The sequence below is a fragment of the Canis lupus genome, chromosome 36 (genome assembly GCF_048164855.1).
Source record: "Canis lupus baileyi chromosome 36, mCanLup2.hap1, whole genome shotgun sequence".
Taxonomy (NCBI): Eukaryota; Metazoa; Chordata; class Mammalia; order Carnivora; family Canidae; genus Canis; species Canis lupus.
In genome coordinates this window covers 16,829,725-16,846,227 of record NC_132873.1, presented here as the reverse complement: position 1 = coordinate 16,846,227, position 16,503 = coordinate 16,829,725, and the positions used below count along the sequence as shown (strand labels likewise).

The 16,503-nt window shown below is 37.2% G+C and overlaps 1 protein-coding gene across 5 annotated transcripts in view; it reads left to right on the top strand.

The window, feature by feature from the left end:
* The window catches only part of PARD3B (par-3 family cell polarity regulator beta), a 987,000-nt gene that overhangs the window by 827,906 nt on the left and 142,591 nt on the right, over positions 1-16,503 (top strand). For all 5 annotated transcript variants that reach the window (XM_072813099.1, XM_072813097.1, XM_072813100.1 and 2 more), the window contains one exon: positions 1,639-1,941. In XM_072813099.1, the coding sequence (XP_072669200.1) occupies positions 1,639-1,941 (303 nt within the window). The remainder of the gene's footprint in view (positions 1-1,638; positions 1,942-16,503) is intronic.

Here is a 16,503-nt window from a genome sequence, read left to right as displayed (position 1 = left end):
GAGGACAGGCAGGGCTTCTTAACAGGTACCCTACCGTGTAATCTTCCTTTCATCTTCATTCAAAATCCCTTGGAGATTCAAGTTCCTCTTTACAAAAATATAAATTCTTCTAATTACTTATGTGTAGGGTACATGATTTGACTTAGTCAAAGAGATACACAATAATGTATCCTGGCATTTATTTTCATCTGTTGTGACTTGGGGATAGAAGCTGGATTTCTGTCTATACGTTCTTCTTCATGTTTTTTTTCCCTTGCTTTTTCTCCACTTAAAAAAAAAAAAAAAAAGCTGTTCTGCCAAAAGAGAAAATACCTTGAAAGATAAAGATGATGGCTTTTAAAGATTTTTACAAAGAGTTTGATGTTCTGTAAAATAAAGCTAGCTGCCATGTGCAAAAACAGCTGTTTTTGCTTGAAGAGGAGAAGGTACTGAGAGAATTCAGTTTTTGTTTTTTTTAACGCATCCAAGCTTTCTATAAATGCGTCCAGGCATGTACAGATCTTTCCCTTCTAGCCCACAGCCTTCTTCTATTCTCAGAGCCCAGGATCCAAGCTTGTCCCATCCTCTCTTGAGTTCTTCCTCTCGCTGCCTGAGCCAGCATTGCCTGCCTTCTCTCCTAGTGCATACAGAGTGCACCCTTTTTGCCCAGTGATGGAAAGTTACCTTCTTTCCTCATTAGCACGGAACACCTCCTGACACCATCGCATCACCATTGTCCAATAAGATGCCACAGTGACCTTTCCATTCTAACACGTAACTGAGAATTTAGGAGAGCTGCTCTAACACTTTCCAGATTAAATGTCAAATTCTTAAAATTCAGATGGATTTGGAATCCACCTAGGTATATTTTTTCTACTCTCATTCCCAGCAGTCTACGCAGTACACTGATTAGCAGTAGCATTTTGTAATACCACTTAAGGCTTGAGCGCCGTGGAGTCCTGCCAGTAATGTTTAATTCACTTATATGTGCCAATTCATCTCTGTCAGGAGCCTATTAATTTCTTCACTATTTTACTCTGTCCCAGCCCCTGTATAATGAGACACAATGATCCCCATTTGTGTAACCAAAAAACTTAGAGTCTCTCATAAATTACCTCGTATCCCACTGCTTTTAGTGACCAGAAAGCTTCTGTATTTCTTTTTCATATTTAAATCAATTTTTGCAAGCTCTTTCCTTTAAAAGAATACACTAGACCTCTTGGGTACCAAATAGTGAAATCATAGCCCAAGTATGTGATTCTGATGGGCTCTTTAACATGCATCCCTCTCCCAGGAAGACTTTGTCTTATCACAGCACAGACATACTGTTCCCATAGGCACTTCCAGTTTGTAGGAAGGGAACATTAATGAGAATCAGCCTCTGACTCTGCAGTTTGCCTAGGCATCGGTGGACAAGATGTCAAAATACCTATAGCATTGCTTTAAAAGTAAAGACCCCATAACAAATAAAGGTCAGAAATGTAAAATCAACCCCATGGGTATGCCATTGACATCTCTACATGGTGTGATGTTGGGTTAACAGGAGAGTACCAGCTGAATCTCTGACTAGGAAGAATCAGCAGATTCAGGAGAGTCTGTTGTTGGATTATCACATAAGGTTCACATATGTCTCTGCTACCTATTTTATATTTTTTTCAGGATTGGAGCAAAACATCAGGAACTAAGGGAAAAGCAGGCGAGAGGTCTCATTGATTATGCTACTGGTGCAATTGGATCACTGCACGATATGGATGATGATGAAATGGACCCCAACTATGCCAGAGTGAACCACTTCCGGGAACCATGTGCCTCCCCAAGTGTCTATAGGTCACCATCTCCACCTCGGGCTGGACCACTGGCTTACCATCGGGATGGCCGTCCACTGTCTCCAGAGAGGGACCACTTAGAGGGTCTCTATGCCAAGGTCAACAAACCATATCATCCACCAGTCCCAGTTGACAGGTAATATAAATTATTGCAAGACAAATAGAGTTTTAATTCAGTAAGTTTCAAATCATCTCTACTGCTGAAGCCAATAAAAATATATCCTGTAATCTATTAAAACTGAAAGGGGATAGTCACTTTGGTAAAAGCTATGCTTTGACCCCCCCCCCCCCCGCCAGAAGGTATCAGCCACCAAAAATAAAACAAAATAGCCAGTTATAAGGTGGCATGAATGAATGGTAGTCATTGAGTTCATGATGCAACAGGGAGAAGTTTTTGAAAGGGTATTGTGGCAGAGAACTAATGATGGAAACTTTGAAGGAATATTGTCCTTTCTCCTAAAAGTCTTCCTGTGAAAGATTTATTCAAGAAGATGTCATGACACTGGAGGGTGAGGAGTAAGAGAATGGCGGCCTCTACATAGGTATAATGGGGCTGGAGTTATATTGAGCCACAGAGGTGCAGAGGACCTTGAAAAGCAAGGTTGGGATTTTACACTCAAGGAAAATGTGATCCTGTATAGATGTTCATGGATGATCAGAGATAAAAAAAGGAGATAATCTTGGCAATAGGAGTTTGATGAAGTAGAGAAAGATAAGAGGTGACAAGGCCAAGGATCCTTAGGCTTAGCAGCTAAGGAAAGAGATAATAAGACCATCTGTCAGTACAATTGAAGTAGGTAGGGAACAAAATGATTTCCACCCCACCTCCTGCCACAAATAAAATGTTTCATTTCTTGAAAGGGTGATATAAGAGAGTTTTAGTCAATATACATTGTTAGGTGAGCCCTAGAATTACACACGCAAGGAATGAGTCTACTGACCTTGGTTTAATCTGACTGTAGCTTGAATTCTGGAGGAAAGAGCTGAGGGGGAAGGTGGCAGACACAAAGCTCTCATTCTAGATGAAAAAAAGGACTTGTTTTCCAGATTTCTTTTGGTCCTGACAACCACCCAGTCCCTATTAGTAACCAGCTTTTGTGCGATAGCATGATATATTGCGTATGTTTACCGTTTACATTTCCCCAGCTGGGTGATATTATGCACTTTCAATTAGGTTGGGGAGAGGAAGGGAAATCATGGCATTTTTATGCAGACTGTAAAGTGTAGCTTCGCAAGACTGATTACCTTTCAGAGCCTTTCCAATAACCAAGTGGGAAGGAAGGAGCAATTTTTAATCCTTACTGTCAAGCTTCCAGGTTGATAGTATTAAAGAAAGATGGTCAAGTTTTTCTTTGGGATAAAATGAAAATATAAATTCCTATGACTGTGGGAGACAGCCCCAATAACTAAACTGTTAATTCAAACGACTGATTAAGAGTTAGCCTTTTCTTTTAAGCCTTCATCTAGGGTTGAATTTTTATCATTGAAATGATAATACCACTTACGAGCCTCTTCTGGCCCGGACCAAAGCCAATCTTACTTTCCCTAAATCAGACAGGTCTTCATAGCAATCTCCTTTGCATATGCCCACTGCTAGAATCTCAGCACAGAGGGACTATTTCTAAGAACCTCCAAAGCCAATATTTCCCTGTACTAATTCCATGGAAATAAAAACAAGACGTTCTATTTGTAAAAAGTTCACTGGCCAAATTCATAGGGAGAATTCTGGGTTAAGCCCCTCTGGGCAGGTTTTCTTACTGCAGTCTTCATATCCCCAATATGCTAACATGCACTGTAAGCCTCTAAAAGGACCATAAAAGAGTCAGCACTATCACTTTCCAAATTTTTGTCATCTAATGCTTATTTTGTTTTTCTAGATCCGATAGTTATTCTTTGGAACATGAGGAGACCCCATCCTAAGCTAATTTCACCCATGTAGATTTGACCAGTAAAGAAATTTCTTAGCATAATGTTAACTGTAGCCAGTATAGAATGATATATTTTTTTCAATGTTATTTATTCCTCAGCCCAGACAGATGTATAAGTGATAGTCTTTCCTTTGGCTCTGACTCCACTGTATTAGTAAGTGATATAAAGTTCTGTCTTCAGTGGAGTTTTAGTCACTTGTCATATTTTTGGATAATAGATCAAAGTAGGACGCTTTATACCAGAATTATCTTTATTCTGCTCTTCTCTTTCATTATATTAAAAGATTGTTCGGCTCTTTGTTCTTTAAGTCTTAAAATGAGCAGTTTTTGTCTTGGCACACAGTAAGCACTCAATAATCATCATCATCATTATTGTTATTACTGTACTTTATCAGTGAAGTTCTCAACTTTCCTGGTATGCCTGGAACCAGGTGAGATCTAAGAAGAGAGTTGCTGTGGGCATATCTCACACAGTGTTTATATGCAGCGACCATGAGTTCCAAACCTATCTTATGTACAATTAGAGGCATGTCATTCATTTTGTCAACTGTTTGATCTTTCATTCATCAAACACTCCTTTGGCACCTACCATGTTGTAGTTACTGTAGTAAGTTCTGGGAAAGATACAAAGATAATTAAGAAGTGGCCCCAGTCTAGAGAAAGTCATATTCTAGTTAGAAGGGGATCAACATATATGGAAATAAGTCATTGCAATATAATGTAAACAGAAGAAAAAGAAGCTTTTCTAATTCTGCTGATCAGGAAGGCTTTTCAAAAGGAAGCAGCATTTGGACTGGCTCTAGAAGTAGATTAGTAAATGTTGACCAGATCCGGTAGAAAAATTGTTTTCCTTACAGAATAATCAGCATATGCAAGGGTAAAGTGGACTGAAACAGCATGACATAATAGGGAAGCTCAGAAGCATCCAGAACATGGAGTGTGATGGGAAAGAAAGTAATGGAAATAGGAAATGCATCTGGAAAGCAGGTTAGAGCACATTATGAATGAATAGTTTCCATCTTATGTTCACATTTACTTATTGGTAGTAGCTGTCTAGAAATCTGTGCTAAGAATGGTTCTGAAGTTATGCTTAAATTGTGATATCTACACTGGGCTCCAGAGGATGAATGGAATATATGCACAATGGGTATTTATACATTGGTTAATCTCAAGGACAGTGGGAGCCATCAAAGTGTTATCATTGGGGAATGAGCTGTTAGTTCTGAATTTGGGGAAAATAGCTCTGCCAGTTTGATGGCAGACAAAGAGGAAGACTGTTAGACTATAAGGCAAATTAAGGTATGATTACAGTATTGAAAGATAGGAAGGGCCTAGAATAAGAAAGTGGCATTGGATATAGGAGAAAATAAGAAACAGCCAAAAACTTTAACTTAAAACTGAGAGAAAGATGTTTAGCAGAGACCATAGAGGTGAGCCTTTCAAATACTTCAGGGAGGTCAATAGAGAACTATGAAGAGGATATAGGAAATAGCCACTAAGAGGTCTTCAATTAATTTAGAACAATTTCAGTAGCTAGGTAGGAACAGAAGGAAATTGCAATGTGATGAGCATCGATAAAGCAGTAAGAACTTAGCAAGCTTGGCGAAAAAGAGAGCATTGTTATTATCAGATGGAAAAGGTTGCAACTTTGAAGTTCCTAACATAATAATACAGTTGACCCTTGAACAAAGCAGGGGTTAGGGGTATGACCCCATTGCATAGTCAAAAATCTGCATATAACTTTTGACTCCCCCAAAACTTAACTCCTAATAGCCTACTATCTGATCAAGAAGCCTTACCAAAACAACAGTCAACACATATTTCATATTTTATATGTATTATAAACTGTATTCTTATAATAAAGTAAGCTATAGGAAAAAAATGTTAATCATAAGAAAGAGAAAATACATTTATAGTACTTAGTATTTATTTAAAAAGAAATCTTGTATAAGTGGACCTGCACAGCTGAAGCCAGTGTTGTTCAAGGGTCAACTGTATTTCAGAGTTAACAAGAGTATTCAGAGACCATCCAGAATAACCTTTTATATTATCATTGCAGAAACTAAGGCCCAGAGAAGATTGAGTGACTTGCCCAATATTACATAGTATGGAGTAAGGACTTTATTCTAGATTCCTTTATGTTATGCAGTCTTCTTCCATTATGTTATATCGACACATTTCCTAGTTAAGGAAACTAGTACCAGATAGGTGGATTGGCATCTGTTTGGCTCCCAGTATGCTAATGGCAGGTTAAATCTTGGACTTTGGAATGAGACTGACCTGAGTTCAATCCTCTTCCAGATATTACTGCATGACCTTCAGTAAGTTAACTTTTCTGAGATGCCATTTTTCATCTTCATGTGTATAGGTCAACAAACATTTGTTGAGTCTAAGTGCCAGGACATGAGTTCAGTACAGAGTTCATCAGGGACAAGGAGGAAGATGGGTACTTTTCAATAGAGCTTGTGGTTCACTGGAGGCCACATTTATGCAAACACATAATGAGAATACAATATGGGAAGCATAGGGTGACTGATGCAGCCAGAGCTGGGGAGGGGGGTGTTGGAGGCACAGAGAATGATGTAGGGGTAAGAGAAAGCATGGTATGTTAGAGGAACTACAAGAGTTCAGTAAAATAGAAACCTAAGTGAGAGAGTAAATGGCAAGAGATAAAAATGGGAGAGTCTGAGAGCTGAGCAAAAAGGAGATGATACAGCCTTGGCAGGCTTTGATGGGGAGTTTGGACTCTATCCTGAGATGTGGAACAAGGGTAGGGGAGGGAGGGCTCACTAATGTGACACATAATCCTGGACTTCAGCTTACTGTTGAATGGCAATCTATCCTCACCTCCTTATTGCTAAAGGAGGATTATCATAACAGCCTTACATGTTATGATGGTTAAATACAATTTTACATTTTGATTTTTTGTTATCACTAAATAGAACAAATCTCTATTTGTCCGTTATCTCTATGTCACAGGGACATCATATGTGTGGCCCACAGTAACTTCCTAATAGGGACAACTAACTTCTGCCTCTTACCTCCATGCTTCTCAGGGCTTGGCCCTGAATCTTCAGCCTTTCTAAGAAAAACTTGGCTTATAAAAGATTCATCTGTAAATGATGGTGGCTAAAAACCAATCCCTAGCACTATGATAGGATCATAGGATTGGATTCTTATGGTGCTGGTTCTTCCAGGATTTGAATCTAGCAGGGGTTGAGTCCTATCTCCAAATGTCTGACAGCTGTGTAGAGTAGAATGTGCTCATTTCTCACTGCAACAATCAGGAATTAAAAGACTCCCACAGCAGAAAAACATTAAGGTTTATGTTTGAGTGAGCTTAGAACAACCCCAAGTAGGGGGAATAGAAGGTGTGTATGGCACTTGACATGGCTGCAGTTTTGCATTCACTCACATGATTACTTGACATTCTTTACTAGAGGTTGCCAAATATGTTTGATCAGATGCCCTAACCATAAAAATGCTTTAGGGTGTTAATTCGCCAAAATACGAACCTTTGATTCTAAGTGTCATATACTTACTTACCTTATTTATTATATTTATATTATTTATTTATTTATATTATAAAAAATATTTTTATATTATAAAATATAGAAATTAAAGAAGAATGAGATTTTTTGGGACGCCTGGATGGCTCAGGGGTTGAGCTCCTGCCTTCAGCTCAGGGTGTGATCCTGGAGTCCCGGGATCAAGTCCCACATCAGGCTCCCTGCATGGAGCCTGCTTCTCCCTCTGCCTGTGTCTCTGCCTCTCTTTCTCTGTGTCTCTCATGAATCAATAAATAAAATCTTTTTTAAAATGAGATTTTTTTAAATGATGAATAATAGTTCTATTTTCTTTCCCCTCAAATGTGCACACAACCCATTTGGGAGACCATTTGTCTCCACTTCAGGCTCCATTAGGATAGGGACCTTGCATGCTTTTGTTCACCAGACCCCAGAGCAGTCTGTACTCAATAAATACTGTTGGAATGAATGAATGAATAATTTGACAGATCATAGAGTTGAATAGGACTTTAGGGGGTCGAGTCATACATCCTATCCATCAGAAGCATCTTCTCCACAAAATCCCTCACAGATGTCATTTAACCTATGTTGACATACTTATGGTGACAAGAATTTGTTAGACATCCTTTTCTTCTTTCAGATTACTCAATTGATATAGAGGTGCTCACTTTGTATGCACCCAAAAGCTGTCTCCATGTAACATTTACTATAGATCCTGAACTGACCTACCAAGACACAGAATCTAAGCTTCATTAGTATCCCTTCCTTTAGATATTTGAGGTGATTCTATGACTACTTTCATTAATAAACATTTACTGAACTCCAAGTATGTGCCAGGCTCTATGTTTAGGCCTGGCTTTACAAGGATGAGAAAACAAGCACATAGCCTTGAGAAGTATAATTATTTATCGAGTATAGACTCCTCTAGTTGTCCTAATCATTCAAATTATAACCTGTAGCCTTCTTGGGAGCCATATTCCAAATATGCTGAAGTACATTGAGTTTATGATTGCCCTCTATTGAGCATGGTATGGAGAATTGGACACCATATTTAAGATATAGTGTGAAAAAAAGGCATAGAAAATCAACAGGACTCTTGTATCTTTTTAGCTTAATTTGTTATACTTATTAATGCTACCTTAACTTTTATATTAACTGTCATTATTGGCTTACATTGCACTTTTTAGCTAAAAACTCTAATTTTTTTTGCTACTTTAAGTTGTTATCAAGCCAAATATTCCCAAATATATTGTGCAAAATCCTATATTTGTATAATTATTTCTTTAAACATAGGATACTCTCTTTATCTGAGTTAAATATTTGCTTGTTAGATTTAGTCCAGTGTTGTAGCCAATGAAGATATTTAAAAGTATTGATTTTTTGTCCTCTAATATATTAGCTATCCTTCCTAGGTTTATACTATCCTCATATTTAATCATTATGGACTCATCCATGTCTTTGATAAGATCGTTGATCAATGTCAAGTATAATCCCTGCAACTCATCACTCAAGACTTCCATTAATCAACACTGTTTGGGATGTTCAGTTAACTATTAATCCCATCTATTATTATTTAGTGTGCATTCTCTAGTTCATCTGTGAACATTGTGGAAGACTTTGTCAAATATTTTAGTGATATTAAGGTGTACTGTGTTTGTGAGAAACCCTTGATTTATCAATCTAGTAACCCTAAGAAGAAAGGGAATTACTTGTTCTTGGTGAATCCTGCAGCTTTTTTCTCTACCAGATATTCACAAATAATGTGTCCATTTAGACTGTTATGCAAAATAAGAATTTCTGTGGTCCAGTATAAGACTAGGCACTTAATACCTATTTGTCAAATACTTACTGACTTACGTATTATAGCTGTGAAATTAAGGTGGCCAACAGCACACTGCTTTCAATATCCCAGTTAAGTGGCCTTGATTCCCAGCAGGCATTCACCAATGTTTGTAGGAAACTTTCATTGAGCTGTGTTCCATAGATCATACAAAGAAGTTTAGAAATTATCCTTAACCTCAGGGAACTCAGTCTAACAGCTAAAACTGTCTTATAAACAAATAATTATAGTATAATGTATTCCATTAGAATAGCAGTATATAAAAGATATATTATAAAAATTATAAAATTGCATATGCACTTAATTTGGGAAAGACCTGAAACCGGGGGTTGGTCTTTCTAGGAACTTGATTCAAAGATATTAATTTTTTAAAGCCTCAGTTTCCTCACTGTAAAATGGGGATGAGAGTATACTCTATTTTCTATGGATTATTTGTGTAATAAATGAAATTATCCTAATGCCTGGTTCAATAAATATTGACTATAACTATTTAAGAAGGTCAGTAGATGACATATTATTGGACAATATTATATATTTATTGAGCTATATATTAAGAACAAAATAAAGCTATTTAAGAAGACTATTGATTATATCTAGCTGTTGACCCTTAAAGTCAAGGGTTTGGAAACCTGTTAGATTCTGTTTCATAATTCCAGCCCAATCTTCTTGGTGTATTTCAGTCGTAAGAATTAGAAAGTAGAAACAAAAAAGAAGATGAAGGTTTACAAGGCATGAAAACTAGAAAACAGCTCAGATTCTTTTAGACCAGTCATATCATCTGCATATGTAAAGAGCACAATTATTACACATTTACCTACTTTTGTCAATTGCTTGTTAAAAACCATTCCTACCCCATTAGATGTCCCTAAGCTTGTCATCAGAACTAACGCTATCTTCCTGCCACTTGAATCTCTATTTGGTTTGGACTTGAGCTCAAGTAGTTGTCCATTGAATGAACTAGAGCAATTTCTGTGAGTCCCAGAAGAGCTGTTATTAACAATAGTGTGTCAAGTCATATCCTGTTTAGCTGTAAACAACAAAAAAATCCCAACTGATAAGTTTGTCTCATCCTTTAAAGAATTTAGGTAGTTTGGGCCTCACTGGGTAACCTCTTTCCATTTTTCTCCTATGCTTTCACAGGTAGTTACAACACTTTTTCATGTTACATTATGATGCTATGAAACCTGTTGCGACTCTGGGCTTTGTGTCCACTTTCCAAGGAGAAAGGGACAAATAACCAATGGACTATACCAGTCAAGTCTATCGCTTTGAAAAAATTTTCCAGAAGACCCCAACAACTTCTCACTGGCAAAAACCATATTTAGAGTTTCTTCCAGGTGCAAGAGAGTATTGAGAAATAGTATTTCATCTTCAATAAGCAAAGATAAAGGAGAAAGGAGTTGGAAGTAGCTTATAGGGAGCCACCCCATGGCATCCACCACAAACAGATTACCTCTAGATAACTTGTCTTCTTTTTTTTCTCTTCTATTAATAATGCAAAAGTTGTAGATTAATGCTACATAGCACTCTGTCCAAATATATTATTAACTTCCTGTGGGAGGCTATCCTTATTATGTAGACCCTGTTTTATAGCTGAGACAGAAATATTTCAGTCTGAGTAACTTCTAATATCACTTAAGCAGGTGGAGGACATGACATACACTCTTAGTTTTCATGACCACTGAAAAGTATGCTTTGGAAAATTCTAATATAAGGGTGATGAAGTATAGAGAAAGTGTTAACAGGAAAGCTTCCTAGCCAGGTGTGAACAGCTGAATGTGAAAATATCTTCTGGTATTTGGGCAATGCAGGGTAATTGATATCTAGTTTCTTGATTTCAGAGATTTGACACCTCTTTGAAGCACGACTCTGTCATGCACAGTTCATGCCTCTGTTGGTATGTTTTCCCAATCTCTCTCTAGTGATTTTTTCCTTTTATTTTTACTTCAGTTTAATGGCTTTTTGCTTTTGTTTCTGACTCACAGCTTTGCAAGGCTGTGTGTAGGGAGTTGAACAGTGAATACTGTTGATGACTTAGAGATGTGTTTTTAGTTTGTACAAACAGAGCCAAAGTGATCTCATTTCAGTTTGGGAATCTCAGTGATAAATGCCATTTCCATAGAGAGTTAAAATTCATCAGTTGAACAAAGCAATCATTTTTTTTCTTAAAACATATTACCATCAATTTTTAAGTGACTTTTAAACAATAATGAGAAATCTCTTAATGAAAGAATCTCTATGACCAGATAAGTGCTAATAGTAACTGATATACCATTAACTCTACTTCCCTCCATCCCCACTCTTTAAAACTTGATGCTCTCATTAATTTTTTTCTTTTCCATCTTCTGAGAGCCCTACTCTTGGGATTATGCTAGACTTGTATCTGCCTAAGTTGTCAGCTTCCAGGGGTGACAAATGTAGATAACCTTCTCTTTTATTATACATGAGCTAGACAAGGAGGGTTGGTACTTAGTGACCATCCATCTGCAAGACCTCCACCCCCTTGCCATCATCAGCCATTGGTAGTAAGTGGACATGTTTGAAGAATGCTTGCCAAAGGGTTACTCTGACTTCTTAAAGCTGTCATTTAAGCACTGGCTCGAATGTTTTTCAAACAAATGACCTGATCCTTAAGCTATATTTATCTAACTTATCCAGTTTACCAAGAGGAGGTAGGAGGGAGTGTGCAGAATTTCTTTAGACATATAAATAACACAAAGATAATAGAACAAGAATATAGTCTTGAGGGATGTGCTCTTGAGGGATGCAGCTGATATTTTGGAATATTAATGCGGGCATGCTATAATAAGGGTAAGCTAAGCCAAAGATACTGTAGGAGCACCTGATAGGGGCACTGAATGCAGATCTGGATGGCCAAACAAGGCACTCTGAAGAAATCTATATTCTGATCTAAAGAACGAACAGAAATTAACTGAGCAAGCAGAAGAGCATGTGCAAAAACCCAAAGAGAAAATGTGATGCATTTGCAGAACTGCATATATCAGAAGATCTGTAGGGTAGAACATAGATTAGGCCAGTTGGATACAAGAAACGAAGGTCAACATAAGCCATACTCTTAAAGGCCATATAATCTAAGATAAAACAATTAGTGTCTAGTTCAAGAGCAACAGGGAACCCTTGAAATGGGGATGCCATGTTCACATTTGTGCTTTAGAAAGATGACAGAAATCCTGTAGAGTATGTATCTATTAAAACTCAATGTTCTCATTATTTTTTTTCCTTTCCATTTTCTGAGAGTCCTAATCTTGGGATAATACTAGATTTGTATCTGCCTAAATTGTCAGCTTCCAGGAGTGACAAATGTAGATAAGTTATGAGAAATTGGAAGCTCAGAAAAATTAAGAAACTTACCTATTTTGCTACGAGTCATTAGTTGGCAGAGCCAGGATTCTAACCCAGATATGACTCCAAAACCCATACATGAGCTTCCACCTACGTGAGGTTTTTTTTCAAACTGCAGATTGTAATCAACTGCAAGTTGTACATTTTGAAATCAGCATAGTGAGATCAGTCAACATTTTTTAAGAAAATAGGATAGAAAAGATCATTACATAGATTATAATAGGCATAAGAATTATTTAATGATTTTTAATTAGATTCTATGTGTATGTAAAATGTACACATATACAGAATATATATATATATATATATATATATATATATATATATATATATAGCTGAGTATTGGGGCATGATTACAAAATGCATTTGTCACTGTAGATTACATTAAAAAATGGTGGAAGCCACTAAGCACGTGCAAAAAACATGCATGTTGCTCCTCACCTACCAGACATCCTTTCACTCATTCATTCATGCATTCATTCCATTAAAATATCAGATGCCCAGGGGAATTTTAAAAAAGAAAACCATAGCTGGGGGCATCACAATGCCAGATTTCAGGTTCTACTACAAGCTGTGGTCATCAAAACAGTGTGGTACTGGCACAAAAACAGACACATAGATCAATGGAACAGAATAGAGAATCCAGAAGTGGACCCTCAACTTTATGGTCAACTAATATTCGATAAAGGAGGAAAGACTATCCACTGGAAGAAAGACAGTCTCTTCAATAAATGGTGCTGGGAAAATTGGACATCCACATGCAGAAGAATGAAACTAGACCACTCTCCTTCACCATACACAAAGATAAACTCAAAATGGATGAAAGATCTAAATGCGAGACAAGATTCCATCAAAATGCTAGAGGAGAACACAGGCAACACCCTTTTTGAACTCGGCCACAGTAACTTCTTGCAAGATACATCCATGAAGGCAAAAGAAACAAAAGCAAAAATGAACTATTGGGACTTCATCAAGATAAGAAGCTTTTGCACAGCAAAGGATACAGTCAACAAAACTCAAAGACAACCTACAGAATGGGAGAAGATATTTGCAAATGACATATCAGATAAAGGGCTAGTTTCCAAGATCTATAAAGAACTTCTTAAACTCAACACCAAAGAAACAAACAATCCAATCATGAAATAGGCAAAAGACATGAAGAGAAATCTCACAGAGGAAGACATAGACATGGCCAACACGCACATGAGAAAATGCTCTGCATCACTTGCCATCAGGGAAATACAAATCAAAACCACAATGAGATCCCACCTCACACCAGTGAGAATGGGGAAAATTAACAAGGCAGGAAACCACAAATGTTGGGGAGGATGCGGAGAAAGGGGAACCCTCTTGCACTGTTGGTGGGAATGTGACCTGGTGCAGCCACTCTGGAAAACTGTGTGGAGGTTCCTCAAAGAGTTAAAAATAGACCTGCCCTACGACCCAGCAATTGCACTGCTGGGGATTTACCCCGAAGATACAGATGCAGTGAAACACCGGGACACCTGCACCCCAATGTTTATAGCAGCAATGTCCACAATAGCCAAACTGTGGAAGGAGCCTCGGTGTCCATCGAAAGACAAATGGATAAAGAAGATGTGGTTTATGTATACAATGGAATATTCCTCAGCCATTAGAAATGACAAATACCCACCATTTGCTTCGACGTGGATGGAACTGGAGGGTATTATGCTGAGTGAAGTAAGTCAATCGGAGAAGGACAAACATTATATGGTCTCATTCATTTGGGGAATATAAATAATAGTGAAAGGGAATAGAAGGAAGGGAGAAGAAATGAGTGGGAAATATCAGAAAGAGAGACAGAACATGAAGACTCCTAACTCTGGGAAACGAACTAGGGGTGGAACTAGGGAGGCGGGTGGGGGGTGGGGGTGAATGGGTGACAGGCACTGAGGGGGGCACTTGATGGGATGAGCACTGAGTGTTATTCTGTATGTTGGCAAATTGAACACCAATAAAAAATAAATTTATTATTAAAAATTTTTTTTAAAAATAAAATATTAGATGCCTATCATGGGCAAAGCATCCTCCTCAGAGGTGTGGAGGTACAAGCACACCAGAATCCTTGGGCTTTGACCTACTTCTCTGTAATAGTGCTAGATTTGTGTTGATCTACCACACTTCTCCAAGCCTCTTGTGACCTGTGGTTTGCATTAATCTATTAGGCTAAGCCACATACCTTTTCATTACACAGTCTTTGCTAATGTTAAAGACAGATTCCAAAGTGCCCTCTTTATAATTTCTGTATTTAATGCAATGTGTAATCAGGAAGAGGCCATTGTTAGGTCAATTGCTTTCCTATATTTATCTTTTCAAACAATAAATAATCAGTGGGATGAGAAAGGGCAGTAAAAGATAGTTTTAATGTTAGTACTCATAAATATCCAACATCTTGAAGAGATGTTTTAATATTTATATGCTGTGGAATACCCTCCCCTCTGGAGAGCTGACTGAGGATTGATATGTACCCATCCAGAAATAGAATTCAAGAGATGTAATTTTACCCAGACTTTTAATTAATCCTGAGCAAGCACTCTGGATTCCCTCAAACTTGGCCATTACTCAGCTTCTCACTTTCCAAATCACTAAAATCTCTGAGCACAAAGCTAGGAGGAATATTCTCTTCAATGCAAATGCAGTGGATTTTCTATATGCAGTGGTCTGGGCCTGAGCCATAACCATCTTTAGAGCAAAGCCTGATAGGATATTCTTAAGCCACTTTCTCTACTGATTTCTGACCTTCTCACTGGTTTAGTTTCCTCGTCTATAAAGTGGACATAAACATACTGCCTACATAAGACTGTTCAAGAATTTTACTATACACACACACACATGCATACTGTATACATATATATATATATATATATACACACAAAACAGCATCTGTCCATTATATGCATCATTTAAGTTACTATTATATATACTAGTATCTAGGTATTTATATCATTAAAGGTTACTATTAATCAACTAGGAATGAATTGAAGTTGAGTGGAGAATTCTAAAAGGCTCTTCTCCATTTAGTAGATTTTTTTTTTTAATTTGGTAGGCCATTTCTTGCCAACATTGTTTCATGTATTTTTATTTGCTTTTTTCATAACCATATGTTTATAGTTATTATATATAGTAATATTTTATATAGTTATAATTATTTTGAACTCTTTATTTTGAACTTTTTATAAAGTCACAGGAAGTTGCAAATATAGCACAGAGAAATCCTTGTACTCTTCACCAAGTTTTATCCAATAGCTACCTCAACATAATTATAGTATAATATGAAAACCAGTAATTTGACATTGGTACAAGGTGTGTATAGTTCTATGCCAATTTTATCTCCATGTGACTACTGCTACAATCAAGATACAGAACTATTTCATCATCACAAATATATTCCTTATGCTATCCCTTTATAGTTACACATCTTTCTTTCTGCCATTCCCAATCCCTGGCAGCCACTAATCTGTTTTTCCATCTCTGTAATCTTGTCATTTCTAAAATACTACCTAAATGGAATTAAATAAATGGGGAACTTTTTTTCACACAAAGTGGTGACCTTGAGATCCATCCGAGCCATTGTAGGTATCAATAGTTCATTCCTATTTATTGCTAAGTAATATTCCAAGGTATGGATGCACCATAGTTTGTTCAATCATTTACCTATTGAGGGACATTTTAGTTGTTTCCAGTTTGAGGCTGGCTATTACAAACAGACCTGCTATAAATAATCATCTACGAATTTTGTGTGACCATAAGCTTTATTTCTTCTTTTTCTATCTACTAGGTCTTTTATTTCCTTTTCTTGCTCTATTGCACTGACTAGAATTTCTCATACTATGTTGAATAGCAATAGTGAGAGCAAACATTCTTGTTCTTAATCTTAGGAGAAAATTATTTGGTCTTTCCCCTGTTGAGTATGATGTTGGCCATAGGTTTTTTGTAGATGTATTTATCAAATTGAGGAAATTGTCCTTAATTTCTAGTTTTCTGAGGGTTTTATCACAAATGGATATTAAGTCTTATCA